The sequence below is a fragment of the Monopterus albus genome, unplaced genomic scaffold, assembly GCF_001952655.1.
Source record: "Monopterus albus unplaced genomic scaffold, M_albus_1.0 scaffold12.1, whole genome shotgun sequence".
Taxonomy (NCBI): Eukaryota; Metazoa; Chordata; class Actinopteri; order Synbranchiformes; family Synbranchidae; genus Monopterus; species Monopterus albus.
Genome location: NW_018127892.1, coordinates 2,884,338 through 2,905,403, shown reverse-complemented (window position 1 = coordinate 2,905,403; position 21,066 = coordinate 2,884,338). Strand labels below are relative to the sequence as shown.

The 21,066-nt window shown below is 43.9% G+C and overlaps 1 protein-coding gene across 5 annotated transcripts; it reads left to right on the top strand.

The window, feature by feature from the left end:
• The first annotated feature begins 933 nt into the window (after positions 1-933).
• pxnb (paxillin b) lies at positions 934-20,638 on the top strand. 5 transcript variants are annotated; one of them, XM_020590562.1, is made up of 10 exons: positions 11,840-12,064; positions 12,478-12,563; positions 13,028-13,167; positions 13,243-13,426; positions 14,051-14,165; positions 17,496-17,657; positions 17,737-17,910; positions 17,986-18,067; positions 18,186-18,334; positions 18,437-20,625. In XM_020590562.1, exons 1-10 carry the CDS (start codon positions 11,840-11,842, stop codon positions 18,701-18,703), a joined length of 1,584 nt encoding a protein of 527 aa, XP_020446218.1. In that variant the 3' UTR covers positions 18,704-20,625. The 5 variants fall into 5 exon arrangements, with proteins under 5 accessions (XP_020446217.1, XP_020446218.1, XP_020446216.1 ...); XM_020590561.1 differs by lacking the exons at positions 17,496-17,657; positions 17,737-17,910; positions 17,986-18,067; positions 18,186-18,334; positions 18,437-20,625 and adding exons at positions 934-1,090; positions 14,309-15,853 and having other exon boundaries at positions 11,856-12,064; XM_020590564.1 differs by lacking the exons at positions 11,840-12,064; positions 12,478-12,563; positions 13,028-13,167; positions 13,243-13,426; positions 14,051-14,165 and adding exons at positions 16,024-16,884; positions 17,008-17,379 and having other exon boundaries at positions 18,437-20,636.
• Positions 20,639-21,066: the final 428 nt, after the last annotated feature.

Sequence of the window (21,066 nt, the reverse complement as noted above, 5' to 3'; positions counted from 1 at the left end):
CCAATCACCACTCTCTCCCCTCTGGGAATACTCTCCATCACCTCATCTAACTCACTCCAGAATCTCTCCTTCTCTTCTAACTCACACCCTACTTGTGGAGCATAACCACTGACTACATTCAACATTACCCCTTCCATTTCCAACTTCAAACTGATCACCCTGTCTGACACTCTTTTCACCTCTAAAACATTCCTCACGAGCTCCTTCTTCAGGATCACTCCTACTCCATTTCTCTTCCTATCCACACCATAATAAAACAGTTTGTATCCCCCTCCAATGCTATGCGCTTTGCTACCCTTCCATCTGGTCTCCTGCACACACAGTATATCTACCTTCCTTCTCTCCATCAGGTCCGCCAGCTCTCTACCTTTCCCTGTCATTGTGCCAATGTTAAGAGTCCCTATTCTCAGACCTATACTCCTGCCTTTCCTCTTCTCTCTCTGTCAAGGATGCAATGTATAATATATTTAAGTTGAGGTTCAGTGTTCTTATTACTAATGACGGGACAAATTAATTTCTCTTTAACAGAAACACCTCATGCAAGGTTGTGTTATTCTAGCATATGAGAACTGTAAGGCTGCAACTAACAACTATGTTCATTATCACTGTGTCTGGTAGTTATTTTGTTTAGTAGTTGAGTGTTCAGTGTAAATAGAATGTGAAAAATCAATCAGTATTCAATTCAATATTGATCGGCCAACAATCAAAAATACAAAGATGTTGAGATCGATGTTATAAAGAACTGAAAAACTAGCTAATATTCACATTTGAGTGGCTCTCATTTTGCTTAAATAACTGTAAAATCATGGATCAAACTGCTTGTGGTCTTTAGGTTGAACGTGTAGTTACAGCTTGTGGCCGCTAGATGTCGATCGCCACTGAGTTTCAGTCAGCGCGCGCGCCCTTGTTAAAGTACACATGCACATACTGCAGCGCGTTCACGAGAGCTCGCCTGACTAACTTCCAGGGCAGTAGTGGGAACTTGTGACTGTGAGAAGAAGAAGAAGATCCAGATTTCGTCGAGTCAAGGAGTTCATCAAACGTTAACGTGACACAGGCCGAAGCCGGGCAGCCACTATGGACGATCTGGGTAAGTCATGAAGTTTTTTTTAAAGGCTCCGTGTTTACCAACTCCTCTCAGAAAGCAGCGAGTAGCAGGGTGGAGGAGAGAACGTTACGACCAGATTTTATGCAAAAACAGTTTCTGGGCCTGTGTAGTCACCTTTCTCTGGAAAAGCTAGCAAATAATGACCAGAAATCCTACAGTACAGAGTGACTGAGTACATGTTTGGCGCATTTCACATTTTACCCACTTTGTTCTGTGTAAGCATCGTATTAACTCAGCGGCTGGACCTCACTAGTCTTCACTACCACCACCTCCTTTTCACCTCTCCCTCTGTAGTAACGTTATGTGTTGGTAATAATGAGCTACCTTCTTATTTAGATCTACTTGTTTTGATCAAAATGCGTGTCAGAGGGAGGAGATATTTATCTGACATTCTGACACCGAAGTTGAACATTACCTCCTCAACTTTAACCCCCGGGCTACTCATTCCAGCTTTGAAGTGGTGGAGTTAAACAGGCCTCACAGTTTAGACTCTCGGCACAGTGAAGTCAGATCTGGTTTACAGTGTGTCTCCAGTTTGATGGAGTTGACGGAACTGATAGTTAGGCCAGATTACTGATCCCTTTTGTTGTCTCTCCTATTGTAAGCCTTGGCAGAGGAGCCACATTCTACTTGATTGTAGGTAGGAAGTGAAACAGCATAGGTCTCCTGACCTTGTGTTGTTATCCTGTTGATGTCTGTGTAGGACAGATTTTATATACTCGACTGGTGTAGCCACCCCAGTATCTGTGTATGGCCACGAATGCTTTACAGACCTTGAATAGGTGGAGCTGCCGAGTTTGTTGAAGCCCTGCTGCTGCACATTTGCTTCAACAAGCTCTGGTCTACCAGTTAAACCCCTGTCCAAAATTCCCTGGCTTATTGTTATTATTACTACACAACAGTCAGATTATTGAAAAAGACCATAACCTCTGAGCATGCTTGCCCCAGTTGCTTTTGCAGGATCAGCAAGATGTAATAACATTTCGATGGTGGCTTGTTTTAATATTCAAATTCTTTTTACATCACTGATTGCTGATGCTCAAGTTGATTTGATTGTGCTATTATGTTTGTTTTTGAGGCATTGCCGTTTACCAAGACCTGTAAGTTAGGGTTGCAACTAAATCATACTTTTTAACCTTTGCACGGGGGAGGTTATGCACTTGCCGGCATATGTTGGGGCGTTTGTTTCTTTGCTAACGGCATAACTGAAAAAGTATGGAATGGATTTGGAAGACATTTCTTTAAGAGGTAGAGTATGGCCCATAGAACAATTTGGTTAGATTTTGGTCCTGATCCTTATCATAAATTGAATACAGGAATAATTTTAAAGGATTCTTCACCAGTGTGAATGTTGGAAAGGCTGTTGACTGCATGTAAGCCCCCTTGTGGCCAATGTGCATGGCTGTGCACATATGGGGACAAATCCCTGGGTTAGTAACAGCTGCCCATTCATTGTCAATGGAAACCAAGTGCTGTCACTCAATACACTGCAGTACACTGTGTGAGACGGGGACTGAAGGAGCCCAGTGAGGTGACAGCCCACTGCTGGGGAAAGATCTACTCTATGCAGCGACAGCCGGGCGAGAACCTGATGGTAGAGATTTTTAGCCAGGCTCAAAGCTGTTAATTTCATCTGTAGGGCTGGTCTTATGCCATTAGGTCTGACATTTTTAGGCCACAAACTAACCACGTAGATTGAGAATATGTGATCAGTCTGTTCAAGTAATGCCAATTTAGAAATTTGTTCCGTCATTTTCGGAGATGTTAGTGAACATTATTTGAGGCATATTTCAGGCTAGCTCCATTAGCAGCAGCTACATTTTCTTCAGAACACAGTCTGTTGGCGAGAACAACCAGTGTTCCAGCTGCACATTTTGAGCAGTACACCCCATACTCCCCTTTATTGTCACCCAGCAAAACCTCACGAGTTAACGTGAGGTTATGCAGGCGTTAGATGTGAGCTACTTTGCTTCACTGTATTTTTCTTAGTGTCATCTTGAGGGGCTGCGCTCCTCCAGTAAAGGAGACTGTGCGAGTAGTTTATCAAACAGCTGTTGAGATTGCACTCTGAGCGCTGTCTGGTCATTAATATGTTGATGGTTTTTGATCAAACATTTCATTTGCAGAATATCTGGAAAAAGCCCTCACAAGTTGTGAAAAGTTCAAATAATGTGTTTCGCATGACCAAATTTTTTAAATACCCCAAGATATGTAACCCAATGGGATATAAGTGGAGGAAAACAAAGTCCTCTCATTTGACTGACAGAAACCAGTTAACTAATCTGTTTTCAAAATTGTTCACTATTATTTTTCTATGAATTGATATGTGCCCCATATCTAATACGTACTCTAATACCTCTAATATCTAATACCGCTCATGGTAGTCAGTAACATATACTTGACTATGTATAGCTCCATACAGTCCAACTCCATCTGTTTCTTGTGCCTCACTAACCAGTCACTGGGGTTCGTTGCTATTTGACCTTTAGCACTGAATCTCTGAGCCTCTGCTTCTGTTGTAGTTTTCATCAGCTGCTCACTTTGCTATATTTACCTCACTAATTCAGAATAAACTGCTTGTTTTTCCCATCAGGTGTGTTTAGGAATATTTCCTTTGTTCTGATCTCGTAAAGTCAAACGGCAATAAAATGCATTTGAGAATTGTTTAAGTGGAGAGGAGATGGGCCACATTTTGAGCTCTGCCTGCTGTGAGAATACCTTCAGGGCACGTTCGATGCTCTGGCCACTGTGGGCCAGTGAAAGGGCCGATTGTTGGCCGAGAGGGAGTCTGCACCCTCACTGAAGCAGCGTGAACAGCAGGCTGAAGGAGGGGGCGAGGCTTCAGAGGAATGTCGAACATCACTCTGTGTCAGGGTCTAAGGCCAAATGCTCTCTGGGTCATGACTCACCTCCTACCACTACTCTCGGCTCTGTGCATGCTGCCGCCAGAGAGAGGACAGTCAGTTTTCCATAAAACATGGGTCCTTTGGTAATTACAGACGCTTAGAGATTGTGCCTTTGACCTGTGAGGTCTGGTAGCCTGATAATTAAATGGCTTTAAACTGCCCTACTGTAATGACGTAAACATTTTTATACACACTGTGTGGCAAATCCCTCCCATGTCCTCTCTAAATTTGCAAAAACAAGCCATGTTAAATATTTGTAAAAACTCAGTGACAGAGGGTTGTACTTCCAGTAAATCCCCAGCTAACAAGCCCAGGTCCTTGTCTTGAGGTTCACTGGCGACTGACAGGTCTACATGTAGTGATTTGGAAACTGATCAGACTTTACTCTTATTGTGTTCTTTCAGCCTGTGTATACTGATCTGCCCGTATTGCTTACCCCTTGAGGGTGGGAATTCCCTCAGCAGACTGCGAGCGCTCTTCCAGTCTGTACTTCTGAGTCAGAGTTTTCCAGAGGTTTTCTCCAACCAGTCCTTTACAGTCCAGGTCAGGTGACAGCCAGGCCTGGCCTCACTGTCACTACTGATGTAGCCCTGGGGATGAGTCCTCACCTAGATCTGACCCTTAAACCACACTACTATGTCTCTTCTGCTTTCTTAGTTCCGCCCCTGGGTTTCATGTTTGTGGGTATGAAGTCACCAGTTGACTCCGAATTCCTCAGGATCCTGTGAGATTCAGACAAACTAACCTCACCGCCCTGTGTGTAGGTTTACACTGAGGGAAATGGATTAATACAGGTATGCATTACTGTGGTGGGTCATTACAAAAGGGAGAGTAACTGTTGAGCATGATAGAATTTACTTATAATTGTAAATTCCCACCAAACCAAGTGTTTGTTGATTAGCAATTAATCAAATCCAAACATGAAGTCAGTTCCTGCAATTTAGCCAGTCTTTAGGCTCTTATTTTGCAAAGTGTATGTTTTTTGGATGATACTGTGCTTACATGGTGGAATTTTCTTGAATAAGTGTGCATTTAAAGAAATTATAACCAAGGTAACTTTTGGAAGCCATGGCCAGCCAGCGCTCCTTTTTGGGTTAATCCAGTCCAGGTCAATGTAAGTAGGCTCATGCATACTACTGCAGACATCTTGCCTTCATTTTTTACTCTGAGAAGAAAGAGCAGCAACGCCTACTAATGGACAAGCGTCATTTATGCTCGCTGTCATCTGAGGAGAAATACTGCAGAGAACAGTTAAACAGAGATTCCTCAAAACAGTGTGAGCTACTTGGCTCCATTTTGCAGACACCCACAGGTCCATGTGTATCTACAGGAGGTGACCATATGGGCTGAAGCAGCACCACCTACTAAACATGCCTTTTGTAAACACACAGCAGTCCTGTTGAATCTACTGTAACTGTACTAGCTGACCTTGCAGAGGAAGGCCTTATACTCCAGGCAGGAGTACAAGTTGGCCGAGATGTAAGCAACGTGGTCTTAAGTGTTTACAGCGTTTGCACAGCATACCGAAAGGTCCTAGAAGGTTTTTAGCGGTCTGTGTAACCCAGTGTCGGCAGCACAGAGTTAGTGTTACCAGACTAGCTATCATCACCCCATGAGAGCTGCGAGGTTAGTGCATACCGCCCCTAACCAGTGGGCTCTCCTGCTCAGTTAAAGGGAAGCTCCTGACTGTAAATCAGATTGTTCCTGAGATCCACACCCATCCTGTTCTGGGTCTGGGGACGGGAGAGCTGCATAGCTGACCTCATCACTTAGGCAACAGTTCCTGCTCCACATCCTGAGGAAACAGAGGAGAAAAACAATGAGCAGAGGTGGTGCTGGAGGTCAGCAAACACTGCTAGCGGGGCGAGCTGTGGGCCTACAGTGTGTCATCCTGCTGCTAGAACAGTGTTTTCACTATTAAATGCTGCTGTACCATGTAGTTACTTCGCTTGCAGCGCCCTTGTTCCTCTTGCTCTGCCTATGCTGTTGCTGTGTCCATAACTTCCTTGTTCTGCTGGCCTTGTAACTTGGCTCAGAGAACAGTGCTGATTTTTTTCCTGACATGTCTGGGTAATGTAGAGGGAACCTGAGTTCTTGTCAGATTCTTCTAACATTACGAAAGCTGGGGACACTTCCAGGCATTTCAAAGACGGGGGAACATCATGGCTGTAACAGGACAAGAAACGTCACTTCTGTTTTCAAAAACTGATATGCAGTTTTAGTTTGGTGCTAAAAAAATATATCATTTTGGTCAGTTGGTGAACACAAGTGCAAAAGATTCAAACTGATGCCCAGCCCTATTGGTTACAGGCCAGATCGGAGGGTGTAGACAAACTTCATCCACTGGATAAATCCATTAGGATTGTGCAGAGGACTATTTAATGTCCTTCTCTTCTGCAGGAAGTCTACCAGTCTGGAGCATGAGTGGGTGCTTCAGTCAGTGTGTTTTAGCACAAGAGAGACAAGACAGCTGTTCTTTGAGGTTCTTCCTCAACTTACACAATTACACTCTCTTATGGCACAAAAGCCCACTCACTGACATACTCAGTGTGTCCTCACTGACTGGGCTTTGCATCAGTCTTTAGACTTTCCCCTGTCCCATGATTTACTGCTCTGTGGGGAAGTGCTTTTATTTTAGCTAAGCACTGTTTTGAGGGGAGTGTCATCTTTCAGTTATGGGCCTGCTTGGCAGGGTATTTTTAGGTATGTTTATTTTGAAATAATCACCCTAAGATGCTTCTGTCTTTGCAATAGTATGCTGTTACATTCATTCACCTTTTTTCTGTGGTCTCTATGTTATATGGCACAAACAGGGAGCCACCTATAAGCTGTAAGGCTTAACATTTATTTGAATATTGCTCATCTTTTCATCTGTTTGCTGCTGGTCCAGTTACTCTCATGCAGACACATTTTTTTTGGGTACATCACAATTCCCTAATTCCATCCTCACTGCTTGATCCTTGCTTGACTTGGAAGTTGTTCGATCTGCCATGTTATTCCTGCTCTGAGGAGCGAGGAGGCTGCCTGTAGAAGCCATGAGCGAAGTCTTGTATGGACTGACACACCCCTTTATTGGAAATCACTTGGTGATTGGATGCTTCAGATGTAACATCAGAGGAAAGGACGTCTTTTGTTTTTAACATGCGTTTCTTCAATTTCTCTCTCCTTCCATTTTTTCCTCACATCTGAGATGCAAGGGAAGAAAATGTGGATACAGTCAAGGGACTTGAGATGTACCCTGTGTCACTGTCCCTGGTTTCTACCCAGCCTTCCCTTCCTGTCTCACTGGCATCTCACCATCCGCCCCCTGCCTGCCTTGTTTGATATAAATATCGTGTCGGGTGGGCCTGATGGGGTAGGGTTTCAGTGTGGGGCTGTGATCACTTCTGCTCTTTTGCTCCCCAGCTATAAACATGAGCTGTGGACCCTGATGGCCCATGTTGCCCACATGTTAACAGAAAAGATTAGACAACCCAGGTTTTCTTCCCTCCCTGTCTGCCTGCACTATACTCCTTGCTTTGTGGGAAATTGGCAGCAAAAACACTGACACCTCCCTTATCCTGGAATTTAAAGCATGCTGTAGTTAGTAGAATGGGTCCTGCAATTGTCAACACATTATTTTCATTTTCTGGATCTTCAGATGGTATTTTGTATTCGAGCACATTCCTCACTATCTCTTTACCTAGAATGCTGCAGTGCTGGTAGAATGTGTGTCCTGCTTGTGTCATTTTTATTTTATAGCATCACTTTGATTCCAGTTAAGACAGGTTGGATCTTATAGATGTTTTTTTTTTAGTTTTAGGACAACTGTGATATGTATCCTTCCAAGAGCCACCTTCCCATGTCCAGACGGACAGAGGAATGTGTGGAATTCCCCATGCACCTTCACTCCCATCTGATAAACACTGCAGGGCCACGGTAGAGCCTTGGATGAGGAGGGGGAGTGCACAGGCAAGACTGTACATGTACCCACTGCCGCAAGAATGTGTACAGTATCCACATAACTTCAGAGTTGTTTGTTGGTCATGATGAGGTTTAGTTGCAACAGTGCTACCACAGATGGTTCCTCTGACAGAGTGAGCTACTGTTAAAGTAAATCTGTATTTTGTTTGATGAGTTCATCTTGAGTTATTAGACCCAGTCATGTTGTTGTTGATGACAGCTTTATTCCTCCAGACCTTGAACAATGGCCCATTGAGTCAGGATGCTGTTAGAGCAGAATTGGACTTTGTCCACTGTGGCTCCTACCCCCTGTCTGAAATGGAAAGGATGAGCCTGTTACTTGGCTCATTGTGTGTGTTTGCATTCTTAATGCTTCTAAGTCTTCATGGACCAAACTTGAAACTCTGAAGCTGACGAAGGCCCCCGTTACCATCCTCATGACGGACCCTATGCCGCCCCCTTCAGGGGAATTAGGGAAGTAATACATTTTCAGTAGCATCTTCAAACTTGATCCTTTTATGGCATGCAATAAATTACATCAAAGAGGTGCATGGTCACTGGGAATGGAGCATGTGTAATGCAGGCTCAAAGGCTACAAAAGATTGTAAGATGGCAATTTTGGAGTTTGTCTTTATACTTTATGAAGCTAAATTTAAACAGGTCTGACTGTGAGATGGGTTTTTCCTGATGCCCTGTTTTGGTCTTTGTTCTTCCTGTTATAGATATAGTAGAATCCTTTCTGGTGCATTTCCCTCTGTGACTGTAGGACCATTACATTAGGGCTGCTGCGACTAGTACTTATTTTTGTTCACAATTAATCTGCTGAGATGATTTTTTTATTTTTTTATTTTTTAGTGTAATATAAGAAGTGAAAAAAGCACACATTTTCACAGTTTCCTGAAGCCTAATGTATCACCTTTAAATTACGTGCTTTGTCCTTTACTAACACTCTAAAACCCAAAGATATCCAGTTTACTAAGTAAAAACAGTAAATCCTGATGCAGGAACTAAAGAATGTTGGGGATTATAGTTAGAAAAATTACTTCAGTGATTAGTCACTTCCAATCCAATCTACTTCTTTTTTTTTTTAAAACCTATACAGTATGACAAGGACAGCTTCTGACTCAGATTCAAGTCAGGGAGTGTGAGTGAAATACTGAATGCAACACCCAGACTATGTCAGTTTTCACTGGGATTGATCTGTTTTTCTATTAAAAAAAAAAAACCCTTAATATACAGTAGTCAAAGGTCTGCCTTTATGGGCTTTAAAATAAACTGTAGCTGCTCATTTCCCACTAAGGAATGAATAAGGACATAATGCATTAGGCATCATAGATTGATTTACATGGTGAATATATTTGTGGAGGATGTCCCCTGTGGACTATTCTGGAGTTCACAGACCTGGACCCGAGTCACAGATGTGTAGTATCAGCAGGTGGGAGGGGGTAAAAATGACCCCACAGACACTATTATAGGAGTCTCCAAAACGTGGCTCCGTCTCCAAGTGTTTTGGAAGGCCTCTTGCACTACAGCCGTCCTCTCTGTCAAGGCCATGAGGAACTTTCTAGGAATACATTACCATAATTGGTTAGTAGTGAGGCATTTTTAAAGATCTGCTATAAGAGAAATGTGAATTTAAATCCTCCACTGTGTTTTACATGACTCACCTTTGACCCAAAACCAGCCGCGGTATTTTCCTATCTGCAGGCTTTGTTTTATGAGCGACAATGTCAAATTCAGTAAGACCCCGTTTCACATGTCAGCACCAGGTGCAGATTATTTTGAGCTGGTCATGATATTTCAGCACATTTGCACAGACATGGGCTACTAACTGAGCTTACACTCTTTAAATAGGCCCGTGCTCCCTTGCGGTTTATGTCAACCTTCATGACCTAAACATTTAGTTCTGGCCAGGGTCTGCCTTTGGACTGAACAGTGATGAAGAGTCGTGACTCAGTACACTAGAAGTATTGATGTGGAGTGTTTTCAACACTAACACACTACCAAACACAACCTCTAAATGTGCCCTTCATCGTGGTTGAGCATTTAAACTAATACTGTATGTTTTAGATTTAACATTAACAGTCTGACTCACACAAGGTTACAGTCCTGCTTGGTCATGTTTGGCAGGTAAATCTGTGCATGAGAAGGCGCTAATGACTGAGTTTTTTTCCCATGTTGTTAAGATAAATGGAGCTGTGAAAAGATAATGTTGTTGAAAGAATACTGTCACCTGATTGTGGCCCTCCAACCACTCCCCCACTCCACCCTGTAGACTGGCAGCATGTTATCGCTACTTGTTGCTCACACTGTCATCATCTGCACTGCTGACTGCTTCACACACACTCAGAAACCAGGCTGGAGGATAAATACAGCAGTTGAGACGGTAATGCAAATACAGGTGCCGGACTTTCTAATGATTTAAAAGTTAAGTGTTATTCTGACTTACCTTTTTTGTCTTGTTACATTAAAGAGAATACAGACTTTTAGTTTGGTCTCTTTGAGTTTACAGAGGTGAAGAAAAGATTGTATTCCTGGTCTAACTGGATTTTACATGTACAGTATTTTGTGTATATGTTTTAATCAGCTGACTGTGACTAGTATGGAGACAATTCCTGGCATTTTCACTGATCACACAGATCGGTAGGGTGGCCTCATGAGTCTGTATTTACTGTCAGCTGAAGATTTTGTTTTAAGGTTTAAGTAAAATATTTACTTTCTTTCTGGCTTCTTGCAGGATTGCAGCTTTCTTTGAAATGACGGTGGAGTGTTTAAAAAAGGCAGAATTATGTAGATGACAGCAAAAAACAGTTGGTATAATTTTGTCAAAGCATAAATAGTTGAATTTGATCCGTCCATATACTAATATATTGATGTTGTTTCTTGAAGTAACTCCCAGGCAAAGCAGGAACGAAGGTTGTCTCTTTGTGGAGCCCACTGAGTTGCCTTTCTTCTTGGTTATATGGATGATTTTCAACGCTGCTTTTCTGGTGCTAGTAAGCTTAACTGTGCAGTGATTCCTTGAAACGACTGTAACAGGTCCAAGTTGCTGTAGTGTAGCGGCATGTAGCCGGGGATGACAGTCTATTCTGGACAGGCCGAGGATGGGGGGACTGTGTGATGTAAGAGTCTATTTTTTTCCTGCGTTCCTCACTCTGGACACTCAGCAGGGTAACAGCGTTACCCCCTCAGCTCTGGATGGGAGTCAGAAACACTTTGTCTCTCTGCTTCTTTGTTTGCATCGGTCTGTCACGTTAAGTTCACAAGAGTCAAAGACATGAGCAAGGTTGTATTTATAGTGTGGGCTGATGGATGAAGTATGTTGGGCATTTCAGAGGGATACTTTATGAAGGCTTACTGGGTTTAGGTATGAAGTTGGGCTCTGATATATTGTGGTGCTGTGATGGCGACGGGGTCTAGTCGTACTCTTGGATCATCTTCTTTTGATGACAGGTTGGAAACTGGCTCAGAGTTACTGCCGTTGCTGTTTTACAGACTGACAACACAGTTAGTCACCTCTGAGCACCCCTCCATCATGTTTTGTACATACGAGTTCTTTTAGTAGGTATAAGATAGTTTCTCAGCTTGGAGTGCACCTTGCCACTAAACCATCCATCCATCCATCCATTTTCCTCCGCTTATCCGGAACCGGGTCGCGGGGGCAGCAGTCTAAGCAAAGATGCCCAGACTTCCCTCTCTCCCGGGGTTGGGGCTCGAATGCGAGCGCCTGGTGGCTGGGCCTCCCCTCACGGGGCCCCACCGGGCTTAGCCCGAACGAGCGACGTGGGGACGTCCTCCCGTGGGCCCACCACCTGCAGGAGGATCCGTAAGGGGCCGGTGCACAGTGGATCAGGCAGCAGGCCACTAAACCAATCATGTTTAAATGTCTTATCTTTCAGACGCTTTGCTAGCAGACTTGGAATCTACTACATCCCACATCTCAAAGCGACCTGTGTTCTTGCCTGACGAGACCCCCTACTCCATTCCTACCGGAGGGCACTCGTGCCAGGATGTGTCAGTTCCATCTCCAGTTCCTCCCCCGCCTTCAGCTGAGGGTCTGAATGGTTCCCTAACAGATCAGCCAGACTCCCATCACTCCTCACAGCAGGTACATCATTGTATGGTTGTACCGTAATACCCTAACTCATTTGCTCACTTTTCTCTATAAAGCTCAGAATTTTAAGTGCTTTACCAAGAAAGGAGAAAAAAAACAAATTGATAAATTTAAAAAAAGAAAAGACAGTTTTGAATTCACATTTTATTTGTCTCGGTGTGTCTGTGTGCATTTGATTCTTCTTTACCTGATCACAGTCTCCGAGTCCGATCTACAGACTGGTCATATCTGCAGTATGAGAAAATCCAATTTAGTTGTTCACCCTTTTACAGTTAAATTGGTGCTTATTATTATAAAATTAAAAAGTGAACTCTCAGATTAATTTAAATTCATTTTAATGGCATTTTTTTGTCCTGTCTTGCCTTTCGTCAGTGGTTTAGCCTGACTGACTGATGTATCCTCTGCAGTCGTTAGGTTCAGCCCAGAAGAGCTCATGGTCCAGGGACAGCAGCAGCTCTCCGCTGTCTCACGGTGAAGAAGACCACGTCTACAGGTAGCTTTCCAAACCCTTCGGTGTATGTGTTAATGGAGCCTTGTGGAGATGTTTATAAATAATCAAAAGGTACATTCAATGTTACTCACCTAGGCACAGAGTGTACATCCTTTCTGTTGAAGAAATGTTATGCAATTCCTTTACTCCTAGAATATTTGCAAGATTTAAATGTTGTATTGTTTGCTTCCATGTTTGCTTGTTTAGTCATCCTCTTTGTGTGTTTTGGCACAGCGCACTGCTTCTTTTTCACTACCAATGAATGATTAGTGCATTTGCATGAAAACTGATGGCAGAATTGTGTACTTTGTCACCTTGTTTTAAACAAAATGTGCACCAACTTGTAAAGCTTTGCCCCACAGCACCAGCACATACTGGTCAAAACCCCACAGGGTACATTTTAGGTCACTGTTATCATCTGTTGTCTTGTCTTTTACCTGTAGTTTTATTGACTTGTGTCTTTGCAGTTTTCCAAACAAACAGAAGTCATCAGACTCGTCAGCAACAGCCATGACCTCCAACCTGGGCAGTAACCTCTCAGAACTCGACAGGCTGCTGCTGGAGCTCAACGCAGTGCAGCAGAACTCCCCGTCGTTCCCTACTACAGGTAGACACAAAGTCCTTTTCTTTATAAGCTGTGTTTGTTGTGAGCAGAGTTAGTTGTACTGTTATGTGTCCACAGAGGAGGCAGCTCCACCCTTACCATCCTGCAGCATCACCCACTATGAGAACGGCAATGCCTCTGACATCATGGTGAGCCCTCCCCCTCAGGAGAAGCCCAAGAGGAACGGAACAAGGTTGGATGAGACCCGACCCACTGTGGAGAGTCTACTGGATGAGCTGGAGGGCTCTGTGCCTTCACCAAGGTACAGACAGTGTCCACACTACATCTATGTCTCGTTCAGTGACTTTCATTAAGCTGAAAAATGACAACCTTTGAAGGCAAAAATGTTTGCTATCATAAAGATGGACAGATACGATAATGGTTTAAATGGGGATAACAGCACACATACCATTTTCGCTCACATGCATTCATGCTGTTGCACTCATTTGTCCGCACAGAAAGTGGAAGGAGAGGTGTGAAGAGAAGTCCAAAGCTGCCTGTTTTATTTAGGAGAGTTACCAAAATTGTCAGACACAGCAGACACGGGCACTGCATGTCCAACACCAGGGAGATGCAGAGGGGGGGGTGTTTCAGATGCTGTTCTGACAAGTAGAATGATGAGTAAGCATATGATATATGGGGTCAGCTCACCCTGAACAGAGGTATCTAAAGCTATGCTGGGCAGTACAAGTTGTAGAGCCCCGACATGTCCTGCTCACAGTTCCAGCTGACCGTATACAGTACAACACTTGTTGGAGCTGCTACAAGAGCTGTTCTCTGAAATCGCTGTGGCTGGAGAAACAATTTGGCTTCCTATCAAACATCTTGTGAGAACATTCACCGTCTGCATGTAATTACAAATCATAATATAATTTGTATTTTCCAGCCCCCCCACTCGCGACAGTGATTTGGACACACCCTCCCAGCAGCAAGCCAGAATTTCAGCTTCCTGTGCCACGAGAGAGCTGGATGAGTTGATGGCCTCTTTGTCTGACTTTAAGGTAAAAAAGCAGTACGAGTAAATATGGGAAAAACGTCAGTTTATCACAACACAAAAACTAGGAGTTCTTTTCACTTTTGTCATTTTCCCTGTGAGTTTCCTGTCCTCTTTCTTTGCTTACTCTCTCATTTCTCTGTTGTATAGCCCAGTTCTTTGGGCTCTCTGCTGGAGCCAGCAAGAGCATCTCCCAGCTCTCCTCATCCTCCAATCTCTTCCTCCATCACCTCTGTGGCTTCTACTTTCCCTAGTCTCCCCCAGCAGGCTGCCTGTGCCTCTCCTCTGTTCTGTATGCCAGCTGGTTTAGAGCTGCACATAGATGAGGATGGAGGAGATGGTGGCGTGTCAGTGCCCTGTTTGAACGGTCTCCCTCCCAACAATCCTCTAGTCTCACTGTCTGCAGCCAGTGACCCAGACCTGGACTCTCTCGTAGATGCCTCTGCTGCTATGCTGTCATCCCAAACCAAGTCTCTGTTAGTCCTCTCTCAGTCTGCTTCCTCTAACTCCAGCTTGATGAGAAATAGCCCAAGTCCTTCCAATACCACCACTACCCCCTCACTTAGCTCCGTTAATACCGTCCTGGACCACAAGTCCTCCAAGTCCCCTAGTCCATCTGTTGAACGAGTCTCACCCTCAACTACCAGTAAACTTTGTGGTGCTCCTGAGACTATGAGCAAGGGCTCCCCTTCTTTTAATGGTTTGAATTTCTCTGAGCCACCTCCTTTGACACACCTCACCCCACCTCTCTCAGCTCCCAAGGCTCCTTCACCTTTCCCTTCTGCTTTCTCTATATCTCCACCTTCTGCTTCCTCAAAAACTCCCCCACCATCTCCAGTCTATCCTGTGATGGTTCCCACTTCACTGCCCCTCACTAGCCCCAGCAGACAGCAGTTGGAGCTTGTATCCTCCATTGAGAGAGCCAGTCCCCTTGTTGTAAATCAAGCCCCCAGGCTAGAAACTTCCCTGGACCAGGAACTAGACAAGCTGCTAGCTCTAAGCTTTGCACAGAGTCCCACTGCAGCACACGTAGAGGAGCCACAGCTGACGATGGAGGCACAGCGCCTGGGCAGAGGAGTGCAGGAGGTGCATGAGGAGCTCATCCTGCCCTTGGACAGAAACAGCGTGCAGCCTGACACTTTCACCAGCACCACTAACACCATCACAGACGACTCAGTGGATGGAGGCACTGATGGAAACAGAGATCTGGACTGGGCTGATGAGGAGCTGTCCATGTCCTTCCATGATGGGCTTGATGGCACTATGACGCCTTACACTGAGAGGCTGTACACAGATGGCAGCCTGACGCCACTGACAGAGGCTAGCTGGATGGATGAGTCCATGACCCCGTCTTCATGCCCTGGGACCCCTGACGTTGCCCTGGACCTGCCCCTGCTGCAGACTCCCATTGTAGACAGAGTCTCTGCATCTGGACATGTATGCATCTCCATTCCTGACAAAATGGGCTTGATTTGCTCACACTTAACTGTGTTGCTTTCGCATGTGAGACTGCTTCTTTACAAGCTAGTGTCAGCTCTGAAAGATTGTCTTTTTGAAAAGCTGAAACATGACGCCAAATATTTATCATAGAATTTTAGCCTCTTGTCTTTTATACAAAAATATCACTGACTATTTAGTTGGTATTCAACAAGTCTTCATTAGCACTGTTGTGACTTAGTCAGTTAATTTGCAACAATTTTAATACCTCATTAGTCATTTTAGTAGTTCATTAAGAACAAAACAAAAATATTCAAATCTCAAATATTAGCGCTTGCACTTTTCAGTTTTATGTCATTTTAAATTGAATATTGGTCGGACAACACAAGACAGCTGAACATGTCTCCCTAGGTTAAAAAGATGTATTCAACAAGTCTTCATTAGCACTGTTGTGACTTAGTCAGTTAATTTGCAAATTGAATTGAAGATTTATAAACATTGAAAATAAGATGCAGCCCTAACTCTAATTTTACTGTCCAGAACAGCATTAGTTAAACATTCAACTTAGAATATGGAGGGAAAATGTTTCATTTTATCAAAAAGAAAGGTGAAAGAAATCCTCTGAAATAACACATCCCCAGACAGAGGCTAATGCAACAGAGGCTAACTTTGTTGTTGCACATAAATAACTCACTGACTGGTGTTAGTGGTACTTACATGGCACATGTAAACCACAATGGGACCAGTGGGATCAGATTTATGTGAAGGACGTGACCTGTTGTGAAGTTGGCGTGGTTGCTCGTGAGGGCTGGCAGGGAGGTTCATGGATGGAGATGGCTGAGGTTTGAAGGCATCTGACATAAGCATGCGAGAAGTGCATGAGGTGTGACACTAAGCCCACTGACCACTGCACCCTGGCTTGTCAGTGACTTACCCTTCTGCCACTCCAGAGCTCTGCTGTGACTGCTTCCACTGATTTATAATTGGTGTGGACATGATAAGCTGCTCACCATCCTCCTTAGATAAAATCAGTGATTAGGCGCACCAAGGAGATTCCCAACGTGCACCCCATGTACCGAGATGGTAACCTGCGCAGGAAGATGGGACCCATGATTGTCAACAAGAACAGCTCTCAGGACCGCCTCATAGAGGAGCTTCAGGGAAAGCTCGGGATCCCCCGCTCAGAGCGGCGGCGCAAACAATCTGACGACTGGCTGACTGAGGGTGTCATCGTCTCATCCAGACCCCAGCGTTTCCGTCCTAGCGGGGCCGGCGGTGAGGTCGACAAGGTTGGCTTCAGTGCGCTCAACACTTTTCTCAAATATTTTTCTACAGTTAATTCACCTTTAATGCTCTCCACATTTTCCTGTCTGTGTCTTTTCCCTCCGTTTCTGTTCTCTGTCCTCCTTCAGATCATAATTCCCCCCGAGTCTCCTGTCCCTGTCAGGAAGGTGCTCCCCCCTCTTTCTCCCCCTGCCCCCCGTCGGGCTACTACTGTGGAAGAGCCTAAGCGGCCACTACCAGGGCAACAGCCCCTTGTCCCTATACCACCTCCTCCTCCTCCACCTCCCTCTCCCCCTCCACACCCTCCCCACATCCAGGAACCAGTTGCTCCATCAGCCCCAATTCAGAAACCTCCTGCCTATATACCAGAGCCCCCTCCTCCTGTTCTTGAAATCCTAGCCCGGCCTCCACCAGTGGAGCCAGTGGCACCAGTTCCACCCAAAGTCCTGGTGTCTGTAGGCTGCCAAACAGAGTATGACCCAGTCTTCCCTCCAGCGCAGGCATGAATCCTTGTCTCTTTTCCCTTCTGTTTGTCACACTCTTAAGAAGCATACTGTGATTATCACACACATCTTCAATACATGCTGTAACTGTTTTTACAAATGCACTGTTTCAGATTATGGCCCAAGGGAAGGTTGGCGTTCCTGGTGGGCCCCCAACACAAGTGAATAAACTTGACAACATGCTTGGTAGCCTGCAGTCGGACCTCAACAAACTGGGTGTGCAGACGGTAGCTAAAGGGGTTTGCGGTGCCTGCTGTAAGCCAATTGTGGGACAGGTGAGATGCTTTTGTTGAGATGAATGTATGTGCGTTATAAATCTATGATCATTTGAATACTAAAAGCACAGTCCACTAGGTGGTGACCGCCATGGGCCGCACATGGCACCCTGAACACTTTGTGTGCACACACTGTCAAGAGGAGATCGGCTCCAGGAACTTCTTCGAGCGTGAAGGGCAGCCCTACTGTGAGAGGGACTATCATAACCTGTTCTCCCCACGATGCTACTATTGCAATGGGCCCATACTGGATGTGAGTCTTGGCTCCTTACATGTCTGTGTTGTTGATGACAGTTTACCAACAATAAATGTGGCTCTGTCTGTTCAGAAAGTTGTGACGGCGCTGGATAGAACATGGCATCCTGAACACTTCTTTTGTGCCCAGTGTGGATCCTTCTTTGGCCCCGAGGGTACTGTGATTTCTGTACATTGAGTTATTACTGTGACTTTTATTTATAGGCAACATATTTGACTGATAGTTTGTGTTTACTGGATTGATTGAAACCTGTTTGTGTTTTTCCTGTGAAGGGTTTCATGAAAAGGACGGAAAAGCTTATTGCAGGAAGGATTACTTTGACATGTTTGCACCAAAGTGCGGTGGCTGTGCCAGAGCCATTCTGGAAAATTACATCTCGGCACTGAACTGCCTTTGGCATCCTGAGTGTTTTGTTTGCAGGGTCTGTATTATACTATTATGCAAAGTACCTGAGATTCTTCATCATTTTATGACAAGATATTGTGATCAGAATAGTCACATCCACCTCTGTCTGTGTCTGCAGGAGTGCTTCACCCCGTTTGTGAATGGAAGTTTCTTTGAGCACGACGGCCAGCCTTACTGTGAAGTGCACTACCACGAGCGCCGCGGCTCCCTGTGCTCTGGCTGTCAGAAACCTATCACAGGGCGCTGTATCACAGCCATGTCCAAGAAGTTCCATCCGGAGCACTTTGTCTGTGCCTTCTGCCTGAAACAGCTCAACAAAGGCACCTTTAAAGAACAGAACGACAAACCCTACTGTCATGGCTGCTTCGTCAAGCTGTTCAGTTAGGGAGGGAGAGCCTTTAACAGTACCACGTGTGGGTCAGGTCTGAAGTGTCTAAAGTATCTGGTGGGGTGAGAATGGATGGTGTTTGTGTCAAAGAAAGTTGTCTTCTGATGATGGCATTGAAAGTGTGTATGTGTTTGGTCCACTTTTAGCCTGCCAGCAGATTATCTTTTTAAACTTTTAAGGTTGGCCTATAGTTGGTCTATAGGCCTTAGTGTGATGCAGACATACTGAGTGTTAAAAGGACATTGAACGTTTTCAGAACATGACATGGTAACATTAGAAGGGTTTTAGTAATTAATATTGATATGCAGAAGACCTCACTTTTCCCCCAGTGTCTTTGAATGTGGCTAAGAGCTGTTGACCTTTTTTGTAACACTCACATCATTTGGTTTTCAAATCTTTTTAGTTCTTACCTTTATAGAAAGTGGTGAAATTTTACCAAACACTGTAGAAATCCATGCAAAACATGTTTGCTTGCTTGACATTGTTGCTCACTGGTTGAGTGTGTAATTTAGAAAACGTTAAAATCTGAGAAGTACAACAGGGAACAGGTGACCTGTTGTTTGTAGCATTACAATATAAACTATTTTTACAACTGTTAAGGGCAGTAAAAGACTTTTAGCTACCTTTTTATGGCATAAAGTTCAATTGAGCAGATGGACAAACACACAACTTTGATTATATCATTGACTGAACATGGGCTAAGTCAGTATTTGCAGTTTTTTTTGTATGTGAGAAATTGATTGTAGTGACTTTAATCTCACTCATTTAGCCTAAGACAACAGCTATATACAGGATAAAATTTCAGAAGTACCAGATTGTTATTTATAAATGAATCATAAAATGTATTGAATCAGTTTTATACAGAATCCAAAGCCAAACCATGCAGCAATGAATATTTTACAGTGATTGTCAATGAAGAAGTGCAGTATATGGCCATCCACCAGTAGCTGCAGTATTCAGTCTTTGTTACATGTTTGAACAAACCTTGTGTTTGTGCTGCCAAATCATTCCTCATCTTTTCACTGAAGAAAAGAGAAAGCAGTCTGAAACTGTGCATCTTAGCTGTCTCACACAGCGAATTGCAGCCTTGCAGGGATATTGGAAGTATATTATGCAGCTCTTAAAGCTACCATTACTGTTTGAGTACATCGTGAGAAGTTTTCTGTAAATATCCAATGCAGCTACATTGAAAGGAAAGTGTTGATGTCTATAAAAAGCAGGCATTCAGCTGGTAAGAGGCCAGTGCAAGGATACTTAGATATTTTTGGGGTCATTACTGTTAGAGAAGATGATGATGAATATTCACTGTTCTGAAAGGAGAAATACATAATGCAGGAGCATATGTAAACTTTGTCTGAAATATTCCAATAACTCCTTGCTTCTGTGGATTAGCAACTTTGTATTTCAGCACCAGCGTGTGTTTTTTAAGTAACAGGTTGTTTGTGCCGTTCTATCATTACCACGTCTAATAACACTGGCAATATACTGGTAACAGGCCATTAGTCCACTGTTAATTTTCATGTCATTAGTCATGTGAGTGCTTTGAAAAATGGAGGCTGTTCAAATGAGAGCCTGGTTGTCTGAATAAATCATGCGACTAAGATGACTCGTTGCGGCTTCTGAGTACTATATGACCACCAGGTCAGGCCTGCACATGGTTAATCATGATTTGCAGTGGATGTATCGGGCCTTTTGTCTTTTTCAGGGAATTCTAGAGCCTTAAATCTTTTCTCACTCTATTTAAGAGATCATGTAACAGTTGTCTTTTTGAATCAATTTAGTAGACTGTTATTTAACCAAAGCCATAACTTTTAATTTGGTTTTCTGTTCACTATTTCCTTTTCACTTTAAATGTCAGTAGTTAAGAACAGTGAGATCACCTCCGGTGTCATTACACAAATAAATTCTGTTTTTGCTATCAGAATGCTATCCAAGGGCTCCATTTGTGATATGCTTTCACTTGGTGCACGTAGGCTTAGGGAAACGCTGTGTAAGACAGATATTAATCCACATGTGCAATACCTCCATCATCCTCTTCCTAGTTGAAGACTGAACAAGATGAGTCTTAAGCTGCTTAGGGGCAGTCCGATCCTCACCGGTGTGTGCGCTCCAAGTTGATGCTGAGGAAGTTCCATTAGAATTTCAGTGGAAGCACTTACTAGTAAATTATTGGATTAATTTGAAAGAGCACATTGATAATCAACCAACTAAGAAAACCTTACAGATATGTTGGGAAAGAGAAAGGGCACAAAAAGAGAGCTTTGGTTGGACACATAAGCTGTCTGTATAGATGTAAGTAATCACTTGTGTAGTCCTATGGTACTGTGGCCTAGTGTGGTTGTTGATTAGCCTAAAGGTGG